General features: G+C 36.2%; 1 protein-coding gene across 5 annotated transcripts in view; it reads left to right on the top strand.

Annotated features, from left to right (window-relative positions):
• LOC131159533 (autophagy-related protein 18d-like) overlaps positions 1-18,914 on the top strand; it is a 29,976-nt gene that overhangs the window by 2,407 nt on the left and 8,655 nt on the right. For 2 of the 5 annotated variants that reach the window (XM_058114525.1, XM_058114526.1), the window contains one exon: positions 14,054-14,894. In XM_058114525.1, the coding sequence (XP_057970508.1) occupies positions 14,139-14,894 (756 nt within the window). In that variant the 5' untranslated portion in view covers positions 14,054-14,138. Of the gene's footprint in view, positions 1-4,066; positions 4,292-6,043; positions 6,312-14,053; positions 14,895-18,914 lie in introns of those variants that run through there. The other 3 variants (XM_058114523.1, XM_058114524.1, XM_058114527.1) reach the window with 3 other exon arrangements.

The raw sequence follows: 18,914 nt of genomic DNA, 5'->3' as shown, positions 1-18,914 counted from the left end.
AGATTGTGCATCATGGCTTCCTTCAAGTTGTTAAAGGCTCCCTGACACTTCTTTATCCAATTCCTCATATGACTTTTCTTCAATAGTTTTGTTAAGGGAGCAGTTCTCCATGTGTACCCCTTTATGAACTTTTGGTAATAGTTGGCAAGTACAAGAAAGGAACACAACTCCTTCATTATTGTTGGAGTCTTCCAGTCTTGAATAACACCGATGTTCTCCATATCCACTTGGAAATGACCTTGCTCATCATGTGACCAAGGAATTTGTTGCTCTGCTGACTGCTGAGCAAAAAGATCACTTTTCTCTCTCTCCATATAAAGACTGTTCTTCTTTTGCATGTCACACACCTTTTGTAAATGTTCTTTATGTTCCTCTAGTGTGGAATTGTAGACAACAATGGCGTCTAGGTATACCATGACAGACTTATTGAAGTACTCATGAAATTCTTGATTCATCAAGGTGTAGAATGTTGCTAGTGCATTCATTAATTTGAAGGGCAGCATAAGGAATTCATATGCCTTATACTGTGTCACACAATTTGTCTTTGATAAATCCTTATATGCTATTTTTACTTGATAGTAGCCTGACCACAAGTCAAGTACTTTGCATAACTTAACTGATAAGACAAATCAGAATTCTGTGGAATAGGATACTTGTTGAGCATAGTCACCTTGTTGAGCGCTTGGCAGTCCACACATGTTCGCATGCTTTCATCATGTTTCGTTTGGAAAAACATTGGTGCTCAGAACAGTACTTTAGAAGGACGTATATAGCCCACTTTCAATAACTCGCCAAGCTATTTCCTTAATTTTGCCAACTCTAGAGGCGCTATATGATATGACCCTTTAGTAAGCGACTTTACTCTTGGTAATGACTCGATTTTTCATGCTCCAGACCCTGTTGTGAGGGCAAGCTGTGAGGTATGTTGTTTGGCATCATAATTTTATACTCATCTAACACAACTTGGATGGTAGTGGGCACCTGCTCTTGGCCTACTTCTTTATCTACCACCAGCATTGCAAGATATGTCTATTCACCCCTCATTCTTTTCTTGAGCTTTATGGTAGATAGGAATCTCTTACAATCTCCCTTTTTCTCAACAACTTGCTCCATGCAAGGGTGGTCTCCCATCAGGCAAAGGGAACTAGCAAACGACATCAGTACCACCTTAGTCTCCTTTGAAAATTTCATTCCAAGAATCATTTGAAAATCATCCAATTGCATAGTTGTGAAATTCACATGTCTCGTCCATTGTCTAGGCTTTATAGTCACTTGCTTGACTACTCCCATAGTAGGTTGAGCTGCAGTGTTAACCACGTTTATGCGCCCTAAGTCCTTTTCTAAGGTCCAGTTGAGTCTCTGTGCTTTTTCCTATGAGACAAAGTTATGGGTAGCTTCAGTATCAACCATAGCACAAGTGCTCTTCCCATCGACCTGCAAGTCTACAAACATTAACCCTTTAGTTTGGATAAATTTTGGTTATTTTATTTGCCTCTCCAATGTGTTGGTTAACCGCGTTGCAGCCATCCTCGGGGTTTCTTCCTCATCCTCCTCATCTTCCAGTGCTTATTCAGCAATGGAAGCTTGTAAGGCATTGAGTGATGACTTGTAAGGGCAATCAACAACTCAGTGAGGGCCTCGACATAAGAAGCATGTCATCTTATCCTTACAATGTGTTGAACGATCGAGATGACAAAGCTTTCTTTTGAAGTTGATGCCTTGGTGTCGTATCCCCTCCTTATTGAAAGACTTTCCGCTATTTCCACCCACACCACTTTCTTTGGACATTGGTGGAACTCTTTCCGGCATAGTCAATCAAGCGTTCCATGATAGTATGTGTGGTAGGCAAGTCTTGAACTCTTTTGTCAGTGAGTTTTGCCCTTGCCCATGGTTTCATCCTTTCAAGGAAATAGAATAACTTGTCTTTCTTTAACATGTCTCGGATATCCAGCATCAAAGCTGAGAACAGCATCAAAGCTGTTTTACATACTCCTTGATTGAACCAATGTGCTTAAGATCTTGCAGTTTTCATCAAGTATTGTTTGTACCGAACATTCTCAAAAAAGAATTAGGCCTTAAGCTCTCTTTTAAAGTTTGATCGACAATCAACTACACAACGGGCATTCTCAATTTCGTTGTACTTGGTATGCTACCATAGCTTAATGTCACCCCTTGAGTACATTATTGCCATGGATACTTTTGCATCCTCCGAGTCGTTACTCACCATATGATAGTATTGCTCCATGTCAGATAAAAAGCTTTCTAACTCCTTAGCATAATGGGCACTCTTATCCATTTTAGGTTTGGGCTCGCTGTTCCTTTATACTCCTTAGTATTGGAGTTTCCCATAATAAGAATCATAAGTTTCATCTTGGCAGTCAGATCCACCATCTGAGCCTACAAAGTTTCTATCGTCACGTGGAGGTCCTCTGACATCTCCACCATAAATCCTTGTTCATGCTTTTGTGATCCCTTCAATGCATCAACACGTTTAGCAAGTTTGGCCATCTCCATGGCCACATTGTTAGCTGTATTAGCCTACGGCTCTAGCGCTTCAATTCTCTTGGTATTGGTTGGCATGGTCTTTTGCTGATGCTTTACACAATCCCACTATGAAGGCAACTGAATTCAAGAAGCAAATACCAACTGTCATGGGCTAAACACTTCACACCTTGTGAAGGGCCATGTGTACTAGTTAAAACACTCTTGCTTAACTAGTTAACCAAAGATTATTGTGGTTTACCGCAAAAAGACATTCACAATAGCTGAATGAAAAATAAGCAAAAGCAGTAAGCAATTCATGAAAGCAAATGGCATGCAAGCGGTAAACATTGAAGCAATTTAATTCATTAACACCACCTCCACAAGCAGCATGTGTTTAGCGAGGGAACAAGTAGGCAAAGCATGTTTCATAAATGCTATTGAGTTTTACAAGACTGATGAACACTCACCTCTACTAGAAAGCTTTATATGCTATTTTTGCTCTGGCACTAGGAGACATCAAGTTGTCCAAGGTGTCATACTCTCACTTTACACAAAGGCTTACACATAAAACATAAAATCCATACTAGAATTTGCATGATGGTAACCCATCCCATGCACACAAGGCAAGCAGTCATAGACAAGCTTAATGCCTTGAACAAGCTTGGCTTGTCACACCTCTCCATAAGAAGCAAAGGCTATAAAATGTTTACATGATATCCACAATTTGTATGGCATATTACTACCATTTACTTTATTTTTTTGTTCTTAATTTTTTCTTTTTTAGAATATAAAATGGATAATCTTTTTGGTAATTACTAATCAAGTCAAATCATTGAATATGTCTGTATTTTGCAACCTTTTAATGCCAATTTGATGGTTCCCAACATCCCTAACTCCTAAGTCACTGGTTTGTAAGTATTTACCTCTCTCTCCGTGTTCATAGTGTCGTACTTTTTTTTTTTCGTATCCAAATGCTGTTTGCATCCAAGAAATCTCGCAATTGAAAAAAAAAGTGCCACATGGTGTGATGGGTCACTTCCAGTGCAATTAATTCGTTTTAAGATAATTTGATATGAAGATAAGATGAATTTTATCATTAGATTTAAAGATAACATACTCTATTCAGAAAGAGATTGTGTTAATATTCTCATTCCCATGTTGCTACTCATACCAATCTTGTTTTCTGAAAGGGCGTACTATTTTACACTCAAAATTAGGATGGTTTCTTTCTTTTCGTAGTACCATATTATCATCATTTGCCCCCTTTTTTTTTTCCTTCATTAATTTTTGGCCTTTTCATTGTTAAACTGTTCTCTTGACATAAGATTTATATTTGATTCATGTTTAGCCTTCCTGTATTTTTCCATGTTAGTCCCCTGTTTCAAGAAACTTAAAAAAAAAAAAAAAAAAAGACCCGAATGGAAAACATAATTCAATTTTTGAAGGTATTATTAGCATAATTCAATTTCTCTGTCTGTTCAGACAAATGAATTGTTAACTTTTTTCTTACAATGTTGAAAAAGCATTGTTGGCAGATGCATGCATTGACCAATTTTCCTCTTTTGTTTCCTTGTGTGGATAGATTAAGCTAATGAGGTTTGCCAACCATGGCCAATTTTCTAAGATTAAATTTGTTGAAGCTTTGGGGAATGGCTTTCGAGGAGTGTGAAAGGTCAAAAGGTGAGGCATTGAACTGACCCATTTATGAAATGTTGAAACCACTTAGAAAATTTTCTTGAATGTACTGCATATAATTTCTGTGGGCAAGGAAGATCAAGCTATAGAAGAGTATCAGATGGACTTTTAGGTATGTGTGTGAGAACTGAGAAGTAATTGATAGATTATATATGATAAAATCCAGTGATTGTTTCCATTTGGAAATGACTCATGAAATTAAAGATTGGATCTTTTAACATAAATGTCCTTGAATTGACCATTTATTATATATGAACATTTCCTTGAGAACTTCCTTGGATAATTGTTAGTGGTTATTTAGTCATTTAGTATTATTATTATTATGTAGTAAGAGTTATGTTAATAAGTGTGATTTAGTACGGGTATTATGGAATTCCTTGATAACTTCATTGGATAATTGGTAGTGGTTATCTAGTCATTTAGTATTATTATTATTATGTATTAAGAGTTATGATAATAAGTGTGTTAGTTAGGGTATTATGGCCATTGGTATTGTACTTGACATACATTAAAAAACTAAATATCTCATGGATACACTTAATCTCTGCAAAGTACTTTGTCACACTTGTCTTCTTGCTGTAGCTAAGAGTATTTCAAGAGGAGATCATATATATGAGTTATGCTACTAGAATATAGGAGTTTGACATAATCCCATATTGCATGCGTCTATCACATCTGTGCAATTTGGAATTCCATTGAGTTCCACAATAGGAAGACAAACAATGCGTCTTCCAGGAGTCATACTTCTTTCCATTTGTCATCATTGTTCTTGAATTGAAACAATTGTACAGGATTTTCTAAGCCTGTCAAATATATCTTGATGGCCTTAGACCATTGTACGTAATTACTTCCATTCAACATCTCGGTTGTATTTTGTGGCAATGATGAAGGAAACATACTTTTGGGAGCCTAACACCCACAAACAAGACCAATAGTGAACAAAGTAAACAACCAAAATGAATCAGAAACACATTCCATGGCCCCAATGAATATGATTGATAGAAAATGCCCCTATTGGATAGCAAACTATCTTTTATGAATTGTTGCAATTGAAGAAATAAGAAAGTTGGATATTTAGACTAAAACCACGAGCCACAACATGTGGGATGTTTGAACAAATTAGATAGAAAACAAAGCTTAATGAAGTATCATGAACCCGTACGTGCAATTGGAGCGCCTTCAACTTGCAACATAAGGGCGTTTGCTGGGGTGGGGACTTCTAGGGATGGGATTTTAGAGAGCTATAAATTGGCAATGTTTGTGGGTACTCTTTTGCTGATTTTGCAAAATCTCATGGAGTTCTTATGGTTTTGTGTTGTATTTGTATGTGTGGCTCTTATACTTTGGGCTCATAAACAAAAGATGAAAAGCATATGGGTTGAATTCTTGAAGAGTGCAGCAGTGACTCGTCGACGAGTGGCCATACTAGTCGACGAATGGTCTTCTCTCTCTCGTCGACGAGTGTTCTGTTCTCATCAATGAGTGCTCCTAGGCTGCGAGGAAGAATTCAAATTTTGAATTGGAACGTTGGGACGGTTGGGTATATGGAGGGAAACCTCTGAGGGTTGTTAAATAGGTCCTTCTAGGCATATTTTGCATATAGAGAGATCATTGTATGAAGTGTATTGTAAATTTTCAATTTCATAGTGAAATATTGGCCAGATTGCTCCTGTGGATGTAGGCATTGCCAAACCACGTATATTCTCGTGTTGTTCTCTTTACTTATTTTCAGATTTACTGGTTGTGTATGAATTTGTGTTCTTGGTGATTCATCATTTGCTGCAACTTTAATTATTCCGCTGTGCATCCTATGCTCGATTTCCACAACAAATTGATATCAGAGTGTTTGTTATCATGGCGTTAGGTACTTCTTCTGCAAGATTTGATGTTATAAAATTCGATGGAATTGGGAATTTCGGTTTGTGGGAGAGGAGAGTTAAAGATATACTTGTGCAACAAGGAATGGTGAAGGCTTTACATGGTGTTCAAACGGATAATATGGATGAGGCAACTTGGGGAGATTTGCAGGCAAAGGCCGTTTCTATAATACGCTTGTGTTTGGCCGATGAAGTTCTCAATCATGTGATGGAGGAGGATTCTCCAGCGGCTGTATGACAAAAGTTAGAAAGCTGGTACATGTCCAAATCACTCTCTAATTTCTTTCTTAAGCAGCGACTTTATTGGCTTAAGATGGTTGAAGGATCAAACTTAAATCAACATATTAATGCCTTTAATCAAATCATAAGTGATTTGATGGGTGTTGATGTTAATTTTGATGAAGATGATTAGACTTTGATGTTACTGAACTCGTTGCCAGCGACTCATACTTATGAAAATTTGGTTACCATCCTTACATAGGGAAAATAGTCTCTTAATTTAGAAGAGGTGACAAGTGCATTACTGAATTTTCATCAAAGGTTGAAAATATGTGATGAAGGAGAAGGACTTGTGGTGAAAGGTAACAACGAGCGTGGCAAAGGAAAATCCAAATATGGATCGAGTTAGAAATGCCGTACTCAATCCAAGAAGAAAAAGGATATCTGATGTTATAAATGTGGTAAAAAGGGGCATGCTAAACTGGAGTGTCCAGATTGGAGAAAGGAAATGCTGAAAAGCATGAGGGTACTTTAAGATCCGCGAATGTGGTTCAAGAAGGAGATTCAGTTTGAAGTGATGGTGGTGTTTTTTGTGTTTCGTCGGGGTCGGATAACCTTACGGACTCATGGATACTTGACTCAGCATGTTCTTACCATATGACTCCAAACAAAGAGTGGTTTAGCACCTACAGGTTGGTAAACTCAGGTTCAAATCTTATGGGTAATGATGTTTCATTGTAAGATCATTGACATGAGAAATGTTAAGATAAAAATGTTTGACGGTGCCGTGAGAACCTTGAGTTGTGTGAGTCACATACCAGAGTTAAGGAAGAGTTTGATTTCACTTGGCACCTTGGATTGTAATGGTTTCAATTACAAGTCCGAAGGTGGGGTTATGAAAGCATAGAAAGGTAATCTGACGGTGATGAAAGGGTAAAAGTTAGATGTGAATATCTACACATTGCTGGGAACTACTGTTGTAGGTGCAGCTGCAGCCGTAGATGTTGAATTTGATGAAGTTGTCTTGTGGCATATGCATCTTGGGCATATGGGGATACAAGGTATGAAGGAACTACATAAGAGGAATTTCTTGAAAAGTATGAAATCATGTCAGCTGGACTTTTGCAAGATTGGTGTTCTTGGAAAACAAAACAGGGCAAAATTCAAGTCAGCTAGCTGTTCACAAGACGAAAGGTATTCTTGATTATGTGCATTCCGATGTTTGGGGCACGGTTAGAGTAGCATCAAGCGGTGGATATGTGTATAATGTGAGTTTTGTTGACGATTACTCACGGAAAGTCTGGGTATACTTCATGCGGCATAAGTCTGATACGTTTGCCAGGTTCAAGATGTGGAAGGCTGAAGCGGAAAACCAGACGGGGAGGAGAATCAAATATCTAGGGTTGGACAATGGGACCGAGTACGTTGATTCTCAGTTTATGGAGTTTTGTGAGGAACAGGGCATTAAGAGACACTTTACCGTTCACTGGACACCTCAGCAAAACGGTGTGGCTGAAAGGATGAACCGAACTTTGGCTGAAAGAGCTTGGTGTCCCAGGCTTAATGCAGGGCTATCGAAGAACTACTGTGCTGAGGCAGTTAGTATGACTTGTTTTGCGATAAACTGATCACCAATGGCATCACTAGAGGGTAAAATGGTAGAAAAGGTATGGACGGGAAATGCAGTAGACTACTCCGAATTGAAGGTATTCAGATGTCTAGTCTATGTTCACGTGTCTAGTGAAGAGAGGTCTAAGCTTGACCCAAAATCTAGACGTTGCATCTTTTTGAGATATCAAAAGGGTGTGAGGGGGTACAAGTTGTGGGATCCAGTGGGAAATAAGGTGGTGATTAGTAGAGATGTAGTATTTGAGGAGAAGGTTATGGTGAAACATACTAAAGATTGTGATGAATAGAAACAGGAGTCAGAAAGCTGGGGCAGTGATGAACATGTTGTGCAGGTGGAGTTGGAAACTCAGGGCAACGACAATGATCATGGTCTTTTGGTTGCAGGGAGTTCTAGTTCAGGAAACCAGTAAGTTGACAATCTTCCTATACGGAGATCTAGACATACTATCAGACCCCCGCCAAGGTATGGATTTGAAGAGTTAGTGTCTTATGCTTTTCTTATCAGTTGCAACAATCCAACTACGTTTCAAGAGGCAGTGCACGGTCAGGAGAAAGGTAGATGGATGGGTGTAATGATTGAGGAGATGAAATCACTACATAAGAATCAAATTTGGGATTTGGTGGAGCTTCCATATGGGAAGAGACCAATAGGTTGTAAATGGGTATATAGGAAGAAGGAAGCAATTTCAGAAAAGGAAGGAGAAAAATTCAAGGCACGGTTAGTGGCAAAAGGGTACTCACAGAAGAAGGGAATAAACTATGATGAGATCTTTTCACCCGTGGTCCGACGCTCTTCTATTAGGATTGTGTTGAGGTTGGTAGCCCATTATGATCTTCATTTGGAACAACTAGATGTGAAGACTACGTTTCTTCATGGTGACTTGGAGGAACAGATTTATATGGTATAGCCGGAGGGATTCAATGAACCAGGGAAAGAAAACTTAGTTTGCAAGTTGAAGAAGTCTCTTTGTGGGTTGAAACAGTCTCTAAGGCAATGGTATACAAGATTTGATTCCTATATGATGAAGATTGGTTACAAAAGGTGCGAGTATGACTGCTGTATGTATGTGAACAAGCTTGATGATGGTTCTCTTATTTTTATTGTTATTGTATGTCGATGACATGTTGATAGTCGCAAAAGATTTAATTGAAGTAAATCAGTTAAAGGAATTGTTGCATAAAGAGTTTGACATGAAAGATCTTGGTTCAGCCAAGAAGATACTTGGGATGGAGATTCGCCGGGACAGAACTGCAGGGAGGTTATGGTTATCTCAGGGCGGTTATGTGGAGAAGGTGTTGGAGAGGTTTAGCATGACTGATGCAAAACCGGTGTGTACACCTCTAGCGAATCATTTTATGTTGTTTACAGCAAATTGCCCAAGTACGGATGAGGATATCTGGGACATGTCAAAGGTCCCCTATGCAAGCGCCGTGGGGAGTTTAATGTATGCCATGGTGTGTACGAGGCCAGGCTTGACACATGCTGTGAGTGTGGTGAGTATGTTTCTCTCTATTCCAGGAAGACAACATTGGGAAGCCGTCAAATGGATATTCAGATACTTACGGGGTACATCGGGTTATGGCATCATGTTCGGCAAGCAACAGGTTAGTCCTTCAGTTATGGGGTTCGTTGATGCTGATTATGCAGGAGATATGGATGACAGAAGGTCTACAACGGGTTATGTTTTTACCCTTGTAAGATGACTTATATGTTGGAGATCCATGGTTCAATTTCTGGTGGCATTATCCATAACTGAAGCTGAATATATGGCAGTTGCCGAAGCTGCAAAGGAAGCCTTATGGCTAACTAGTTTGGTCAAAGAGCTGGGCTTACATCAAGACGGGGCTGTGCTTTGTTGTGACAGTTAGAGTGCTATTTACTTAGCAAAGAATCAAGTGTACCATGCTAGAACCAAACATATTGATGTGAGGTTCCACAGGGTTTGGGAGTTGATTACTTCGGGTGAGCTTGTATTGGAGAAGGTTCACACGTTTGAAAATGCAGCGGATATTTTGACAAAGCCAGTCACTAGTGAAAAGTTCAAGCATTGCTTGAACTTACTCCATATCTCCAAGTGATAGAAAGGAGACAAACTTAACTGAGCGGTCCAAGTTCAAGGTGGAGCGATTAGATATGTTTTTCAGGTTAATCGCCAAGGTGGACATTGTTGTATTTGTATGTGTGATTCTTATACTTAGGGCTCATAAACAGAAGATGAAAACATATGAGTTGAATTCTTGAAGAGTGCAGCAGTGACCCGTCGACATATGCTCGCTGTGACTCGTTGACGAGTAGATACCGAGAGGCTGGAAATTGCAGAGTCTCTGAGATACCGAGAGCATGAAATTAGACTCGTCGACGAGTGGTCATACTAGTCAATGAATGGTCTTCTATCTCTCGTCGATGAGTGTCCTGTTCTTGTCGACGAGTGCTCTTGGGCTGCGAGGAAGAATTCAAATTTTGAATTAGAATGTTGGGACAGTTGAATATTGGAAACCTTTGAGGGATTGTTAAATAGGTCCTTCTGGGCATATTTTGCATATAGAGAGATCATTGTATGAAGTGTATTGTAAATTTTCAATTTCATAGTGAAATATTGGCCAGATTGCTCCCGTGAATGTATGCATTTCTGAACCACGTATGTTCTCGTGTTGTTCTCTTTACTTGTTTTCAGATTTACTGGTTGTGTATGAATTTGTGTTCTTGGTGCTTCATCATTTGCTACAAGTTTAATTATTCCGCTGTGCATCCTATACTCGATTTCCACAACATTTTGTCTTGGCATTTTCATCTAGGAGTTTTTTGGCAATTGTTGGAGTTGTTTTAGGCCTACAGTGGTGTGGACAACCCACTTGCAGTGGGAGACACACGTAGGTTTGTGAGGTTTAAAACTTGGTTTGTTGGTGGCCACGACACTTACGTTACGTTTGGTTCGGTGGAATGGCCATTCCTTGGAATAAGATGAAATATAGTATAAAATTTGGGAATAAAGGTAATAATTGTTCCTTGTGTGTTCTTTATTATTTCATTCAGCATGGAATAAGAAAGCAACAAACATTCCCATGGTGAAATTTGGGAATAGTTATTCCTTGTCTATTCCTTATTATGGTCTCGTAAAAAGTTTCACATTGTTATTTGCTTTACTCTAAGAACATAATATTTTGTGTAACGAATTGTAACTAACCTATTGTAACTAATATATTCCTAGGAATAGACATTTTGCGAACCAAATGTGACCTTAGAGTTTTGGTCTTGGGACCCTACTCTAGTTATGCGTTAAGAATGTTTAATGAACTAGAAAACCAAATTAGATAGATCGCCCCCCTGTATGATAATATATCGTGTGTCATGTGCATCAAAATGGTTAGAGGTGGCAATTATGACCCGTACACCCATACTATATATAATTATATGAGTCATAAATGGGCGGACCATTTGGACTCAACAATTTAATGGGTGTATCTGCTAGATGCATCGACCTATTTAACTTTCCTGCGTGGTTCGTATATGTATGCAATTATGGGATTGACTGCACCTCTAATTTGAAAATAAACTATGGTAGATAATTAGTTCTATAATTATGATATCTACATACATAATTATGTATAGTTCAGTTTGAGTATGTATATAATTACGTAATTATGTATGTGCATAATTGATTCGATTTTGATATGTACATGGTTATGTATGTGCATAGATATGGTATTGACTGCACCTCTTATTTGAAATTGAATTGTGCAATTATGCAATTAATACGATAATTCAGACACCTATGTATGCAATTACGCAATTATGTAATTATAAACAGTTTGGTTTGGATATCTATGTGTAATTAACTAATCCTCCTTTAAAAGAAAATTACGACTATGTACCTATTACTATAATTCGTTATCTTTGTACATAATTATGGACGATTTGGTTTGAATATATACATAATTATATAATTGTGTATACATGTAACTGTTCAGTTCAATTCTGTTTGGTTCGGTTTTCTGAACTAATTAATATGTAGGTATGTAGTTATATAATTGGTTTTGCTCAGATATGTATGCAATTATGTAAGTCCATAATGATGGTATTGATTGCATGTCTCATTTGAAACTAAACTAAATAATTACGTAATTAATTATGTAATCAATATGATAATTTGGATATCTATCTATGCAATTGCATAATTATGTAATTATGACAGTTTGACCTGGATACATACATAATTATGTATGTATGTAATTATGGTATAAATGGCATTTATTTGAAACTAAACTACAAATACGTAATTATTACTATATTTCGGATATCTATGTATGTAATTACATAATCATGTAATTATGGACAATTCAGTTTGAATATGTACGTAATTGATTTGGTTATCCAATTCCAAACTAATTAGTATGTGTATAAGCAATTATGTAATTGGTTTGTTTTTAGATATTTATATAACTATGGTATTAGCTGGGCTTCATTTAAAACTACACTGTATAATTATGTAATTAATACTATAATTTGGATACCTGTGTACATAATTACGTAATAGATATGCATGCATGTAAATAGTTAATGTATGCCACTGGGCGGCGAGCTTCAGCTCGTGTTGTGACAGTTGCCTCTGCAGCTTTTTTATTTAGGTAATAAAACAAGTCTATTAAAAAGAAAATATAATTATAATGAAACGAGGATAAGAAATCCTCCAAGAAAAAGCACAAAAGAAACAAATACATCAAAGCTGCCTTCCAATTCTTTTGAACATCGGGCAGCAAAATATCCCCAAAAGCCCATGAGAATGAGCCCAAAAAGAAGCAAGAAAAGTAATTCTCCTAAAGCAATCCTCTTGATCGTGAAGTCTTTTGATCTTTAAAAACTCTAGCATTCCTTTCCAGCCAAAGCGACCAACTTGAAAACTTTCATTTTTTTTTTTTCCTTTATAAGTTGTTCACTCTTCTTTTTTTAAATATGTTACATCATCTTCAATTTCCTTTGGCTTTGGAATTTGGAGATCCTGCACCAGTTGCTGATGCTCAAGGCTTGTTTGTGTTTCAAACTAGAGATTGGTTTAGCCAGATTTTTTCTCCATCGGAAGGGTTTAACTTCTTGTTTCTATACCACCTAGTTTTAATCTGAACTATTCATTTTGTGGATGGTAATCTATGATCTTTATATGTAGTTGAAATTTATCGTATGTTTTGTAAAGCAAACTTAGAAATTTTAGTGACAATAACCCTACACTTGGTTTGCGGTAATGTCTATTCCTAGGAATAGATTAGTTATAATAGGTTAATTACAATCAAGTATACAAAAATTATGTTATCATAAAGAAAATAACAATGTGAAACTTTTCATGAGCCCATAGCAAGGAATAGAGTCAATAGACAAGGAATAACTATTCCCATATTTCGCCATGGGACTGTTTATTCCTTTCTAATTACATGTTGAATGAAATAATGAGGAACATACAAGGAACAACTATTTCCTACATTCCCAAAATGTTCACTTTATTCTATCTTATTCCAAGGAATAGCTATTTTGTGAACCAAACTAGCTGTAAAGGAAAATGATTTATACATTGTATGTAACCTTATTAATGAAGACATCTGAACCTTATTAATGAAGCCTATTAAATTTTAGCCTGTCCTGTTGATATTAAGATAATGCTTGTTTATATGTTAAAATTTTTTTACATACTTTAATTGACTGTTGCAATCAGTTTGCGTGCATGGCTTGCACACAATGATGTGGGTGTAGTCAGATAACATTCTAGCTCAAATTTAGGAGCTTGATCGCTACTGTTAAGATTAAAAAAAAAGGTCGACTTCTTGTTGCTCAATTAATTATGAGTCTTGAACTGTAGTATTTTTGTGCATTATTATTGAAACATTATACGGGCCATTGCCTTGCATAATGATAATAGTTTTGGGATGTTGAGCGCAATTGAGTGGTTTGAGTCTTGAGAACAACCTCATTAAAAAAATGCTGGAGACTAGGATCATATCCAAACCATTCCCCAGGATCCCTACGTGGTTGCATTTGGAGCACAATCATTGAGAAATGACAGCATAAGAAATGTAGCTTGTGATTTTTTTTTTAAAATGTCGTTTTTTAGATTACATTTGTGTCAAGTATTGTTACTTACGTTTCTTATTTGTTTTGTCAGATCTTCCCTATGGTGTTTGACATTTCTGGTTTTCTATGGTCACTACAAATATTGATTGATCTGTATTACTGTTCCTTCACTGCCCATGAGTTCACCTGTCTCAACATCGAGAGGACTACTTCCACAAACAAGGGTTGGCTCTTTCGAATCCCCAAATTCTGGGGCTTCTGGTTCTTTTGATCACGCTGAACCAGACTTTGACACTGATGAAGCTGAGTTACTCTCTGTCTCATGGAATCAGGACTATGGTTGCTTTGCTGCTGGCACAAGCTGTGGTTTTCGCATATATAACTGTGATCCTTTTAAGGAAACCTTCAGACGTGAATTGAAAAGTGGGGGCTTTGGAATTATTGAGATGCTATTCCGGTGCAACATTTTGGCACTTGTTGGTGGAGTATCTAATGCCCAGTATCCTCCAAACAAGGTTATGATCTGGGATGATCATCAAAGCCGGTGCATTGGTGAATTTTCATTTAGGTCTGAGGTTCGTGGAGTGAAATTGAGAAGGGATCATTTTGTTGTTGTTCTTGAGCACAAGATATATGTTTACAATTTTATGGATCTGAAGCTTCTTCATCAGATTGAGACTTTGTCGAATCCCAGGGGACTATGTTGCCTCTCACACCATTCAAATACATTTGTGTTGGCTTGCCCAGGTCTGCATCGCGGAGAGGTCCGGATTGAACATTTTGGGCTTAATTTGACAAAGTTAATTAATGCCCATGATTCTCACATAGCATGCCTCACATTAACAATGGATGGGCTTCTCCTTGCAACTGCTAGCATAAGGGGCACTTTGATAAGAATTTTCAACACAATGGACGGGACTCGCTTGCAAGAGGTATTGGACTGGAAAAAATAATAATTTATCTTTTTTCTTGTTCTAATATTTAGTTGCTAGTTCTTTTCATTATTGTTGTTTGGCGAAGGATGAAATATTTGGGGAGTAAAAAATTTTCTCATTAACTTAGAATTTATGTACTGACTATATTAAAGGAAAGTCATCCTCTGCTTGAACAAAAAAGCACCTTTGTCTTCTATTATTTATAATTAATTTAAACTTATTTTAGTGACTTAAAAATTATAGAATTAATTAAAATTAATTTAACTTACAATAAAATGGTAATTCAACATTTTAAGGCTCAAATTATTACTAATGATAAATACCTGTAATAATTTTTATAGATTATTATTTTTCTAGTTAATAATAGAAAATATATTAAGAAAGAAAGGTAGGGCTAAGAGGACAAAAAATCCTTGAAAAGCAGTTGAAGGGATGAAAAGTGGGCAGAATATGTTTTTCTAGGAAGAAAAAAAGAGAGGCTGCAAACAGGGAAAATCAGACACTGATTGCACCTTGCTGAAAAAAAAGCAGCACAAAATAAGAACAGCAAAAGGAGGGGAAGGAGCGCAGCTGAAAAAAAGGCTGGGGAGTGGGTTGGAGCAGATAGCTGGCTGTGAGAAGACCAAGAGAATGGGGGGAAAAAGAACACAAGGTAGAGGCATTACAGAGTATGGATTGTGAGCAGCAGGCTACTAGTAGCAACAGAAGAAGGCTAGTGTTCCTGCTTACAGAGTATGGCTGTGAGAGACCTTGCAGGCTCTATGATCAAATAATAAGTAGATAGATCCAGGGCTGCTCATGCTCAGATTGAAAGAAAACAAATCAAATGGGAATTAATAAAATATTGTTGAGGCACACCTCAAATAACCTTGAACTTTGCTGTGATGTAAGCGCCAGGTGCAGTGACCATTGCCTTGCTGTGCCTAGGCATGCTTTGGCAACTACGTTTCCATTGAATGACTGATGGAAAACTTACTAAACTTTCTATTATTCACTTTCAGATATGATTCTCATTTGCATTCCTGTTGATTGTAATCTTTGCTATCTATTTAAGAGAAACTGTACATGTAGTTTTGAATTCAACACCATGAAATCTTTAGTAGTTAGCTTTATTTTTTAATTGTTAATTTTTTGTTGGATCTCGGGACATGAAAATTGATGTTAAATTTCTTTGGGGTTCTTAGAATTAGAATATAATTTTTTTTAGAATTAATGTTTTAAAAGGCAAAGGTGCAAGGCAAGGTGTTCTCCCTCCAATGAAGCGAGCATGAGCCACAAAGTAATGAGTTGTAAGCCTTTCATGAATATATCTTTTATTAAAGATATATTAACATAAGCTACATATATTTGAAAACTTAAAGAACCAATGCATTCACATTACAATAAAGAAAAATATTTTAAAAATTTAAATGTAATTTCCGAGCACCATTTGTAGGTCATTCGAAGCATGCAAGCTTGAGCCTGAGCAAAAACCATGTTAAGAGATACTAGTTTTCGCGGTTCATACTTTCAATGAATATTATTAAAACGATAGAAAAAATGAAAAAAAATAAAATGAAATGAGTGTGCACAACTTCAGCCCGCAGTACAGTAGAAAAAAATTAAAATTTAAGATGCAGCTAGTTGAAAAGAAAAGAGTAACAGTAAAACTTAAAAAAAACTACCATCTTGTTGGTTCAAGAGTAGGGATCTTGTGAGCCATACGCCTCATCAAAAAGGCAGACAAGGCATACATCTTTGGGTTGAGGCATATGCCTTTTCAGGAATTAGGTATCTAAGATTCAGTGCATTTTTGATTTGATATGCTTTGATGCTTGCTTTGATTGGGCCTTTTAAAACATTGATGGGAATATTGGGATATATAGAGGAAGGGAAGAAGCAGAAGAATGAAGAGAGGGTATTAGAGAGCATGAACTACAGATTCAGAAGGAGAGAATAAAAGGAAGATGGGACAGAGAGAACGAAGGATTTCTTTTGACCCCTTTTAAACAGTTATTAACAAGCATAGGTTTAAGAAATTATGGCTCGTTTGGTTTGGCGGAATAGGTATTCATTGGAATAAGATGGAATATAGTTTAGATTTTGGGTATCAAGGTAATAGTTATTCCTTATATATGCCTAATTATTTCATTCAACATGTAGTAAGAAAGAAATAGACATCCCCATGATGAGATTTGAGAATAGTTATACCTCGTCTATTTCTTATATTGGATTCATAAAATGTTTTACATTGTTATTTGCTTTATAGTAACAACATTTTTTCTTATATAACTAATTGTAATTAACGTACTAAAATTAATCTATTCCTGGGAATGGGGATTCTGCAAACCAAATGTAAGGTATTTATACTAGTTTGGGGATTTTAGCTTATTTCAGGGATTTTTGGGGCCTTTTTAGCAGTGAAAAACTTTTTTCATTTTCTGTTTTATATTTTCAAAGAATTATAAAAAATCAACTTGTTTTTCAATTTTCCAAGATTTGTATTAAAAAGTAGAAAATAAAAGGTTTGTTTATTTGTGGAAAACAAATTCCATTTTCCTTTTCTAGAATTCCAAATAATTACAAAAAAATGCCTTGTTTTTCAATTTTCCAAACATCATATAAGAAATGAGACTAGAGAAAAGAAAAGATATTTTCAACTTTCATATACAAATTTGTAATTATTTGAAAATTTCATAATAAAAAATAAAACTATTCTCCACAAGTGAATAGTGCCAAAATTTTTATTGTTTTTCTATTTCTTATACAAATTTTGCAAAACAAAAAAATAAGGTGCTTTTTTTCAAAATTTTTTTATTTTGGTATTTCTTTGGGAAGCTAAAATGGAAATTGTTTTCCACATCAAAGCATGCTCTTAATTACTTTGGAGGTTGTTCTATAATTTTTTTAATATTTTGTAGTTATTTTGAACTTTTTTTGCAGTTTTATACTTTTACTTTAGGGTTTTTATGTTGCCTGAAAATGTAACGAGATTATTGAATTCTGGATGATTAAAAATTGAATATGTTATATTCTCTCTCTCTCTCTCTCTCTCTCTCTCTGTAGCTGTTTCTCCCTCTTCCTCACGACTTCTTTTCTTCTCCCTTCCTTTGTCTCTTTTCTTCCTTTCTTTTCTTCCCCTATTTCCCTCTCTTCTTTCTTTGTTTCTTTGTTGGCTCTTTTACACATGCACTCACACACCAGTAAATATTTTAACTGTGTTGCATGTGATACAAGTAAGTTATCTTTAGTAATATTTTTGTGATAGAGTAAGATTTAAATAGTTATAACATAAATTTAATTTATTTTAAAATGAATTAGTGTTACGTTATCATAATTGTGTTTATAAATTAAAGTACAAATATTCAAATTCGTGTATAAGAATTTATATTTTCTTTTTTATAACAAAAGAAACTTTCAAGGAAGAGAAGAGAAAAGTTTCAGCTGAGGAGAGGATAAGATAACCTCATAGCTAGAAAATAAAAAAAAAGAAAGTATGAAAAGAAAATAAAACCAACAATAAACCTAATTCTAAAACCAATTCATGTTGACCTTTCTTCAATTTTCTTTAAGCACCATCCAAGCAAGCTTCATTGCCTCTAGGATCAACCAAGCCCAAATTCATTTTATCTAATAAATTTTGAGCTTCTATATCCTGCACGGTAACCTCCCCCATAGGGGTAGGGAGAATTCTGACCTTACTCCCTATAAATCATTACCCAAATTCCCTTCCTCAAATTTAGGAACATCCTTCAATCCTTCCAATGGAGGTGGACTCGTGGAGGCAGATAAGAATGATCTCAAGAAATCCGGAAATTGGAATCATGACCAAATCAATCTTTCAGTAGGTGGATAAGGTAGAACCCTGATCCCAAGGTTTTTAGCGGTCCAATTCTATGGTTGAATTTATCCATCAATAATTCACTATCACAGGCAGACTCATTGTCATTGTATGAATTGCCACCCCATTTTCTTGACTGAGTAGTATTGATATTCTTTAACAAAAAAATTTCCCGTGGAGTCTCTTTTTTAAAAAAA

Source organism: Malania oleifera, chromosome 7 (assembly GCF_029873635.1).
Source record: "Malania oleifera isolate guangnan ecotype guangnan chromosome 7, ASM2987363v1, whole genome shotgun sequence".
Taxonomy (NCBI): Eukaryota; Viridiplantae; Streptophyta; class Magnoliopsida; order Santalales; family Ximeniaceae; genus Malania; species Malania oleifera.
The sequence above is the reverse complement of the archived record's forward strand: the minus strand, read 5'-3'. Positions and strand labels throughout refer to the sequence as shown.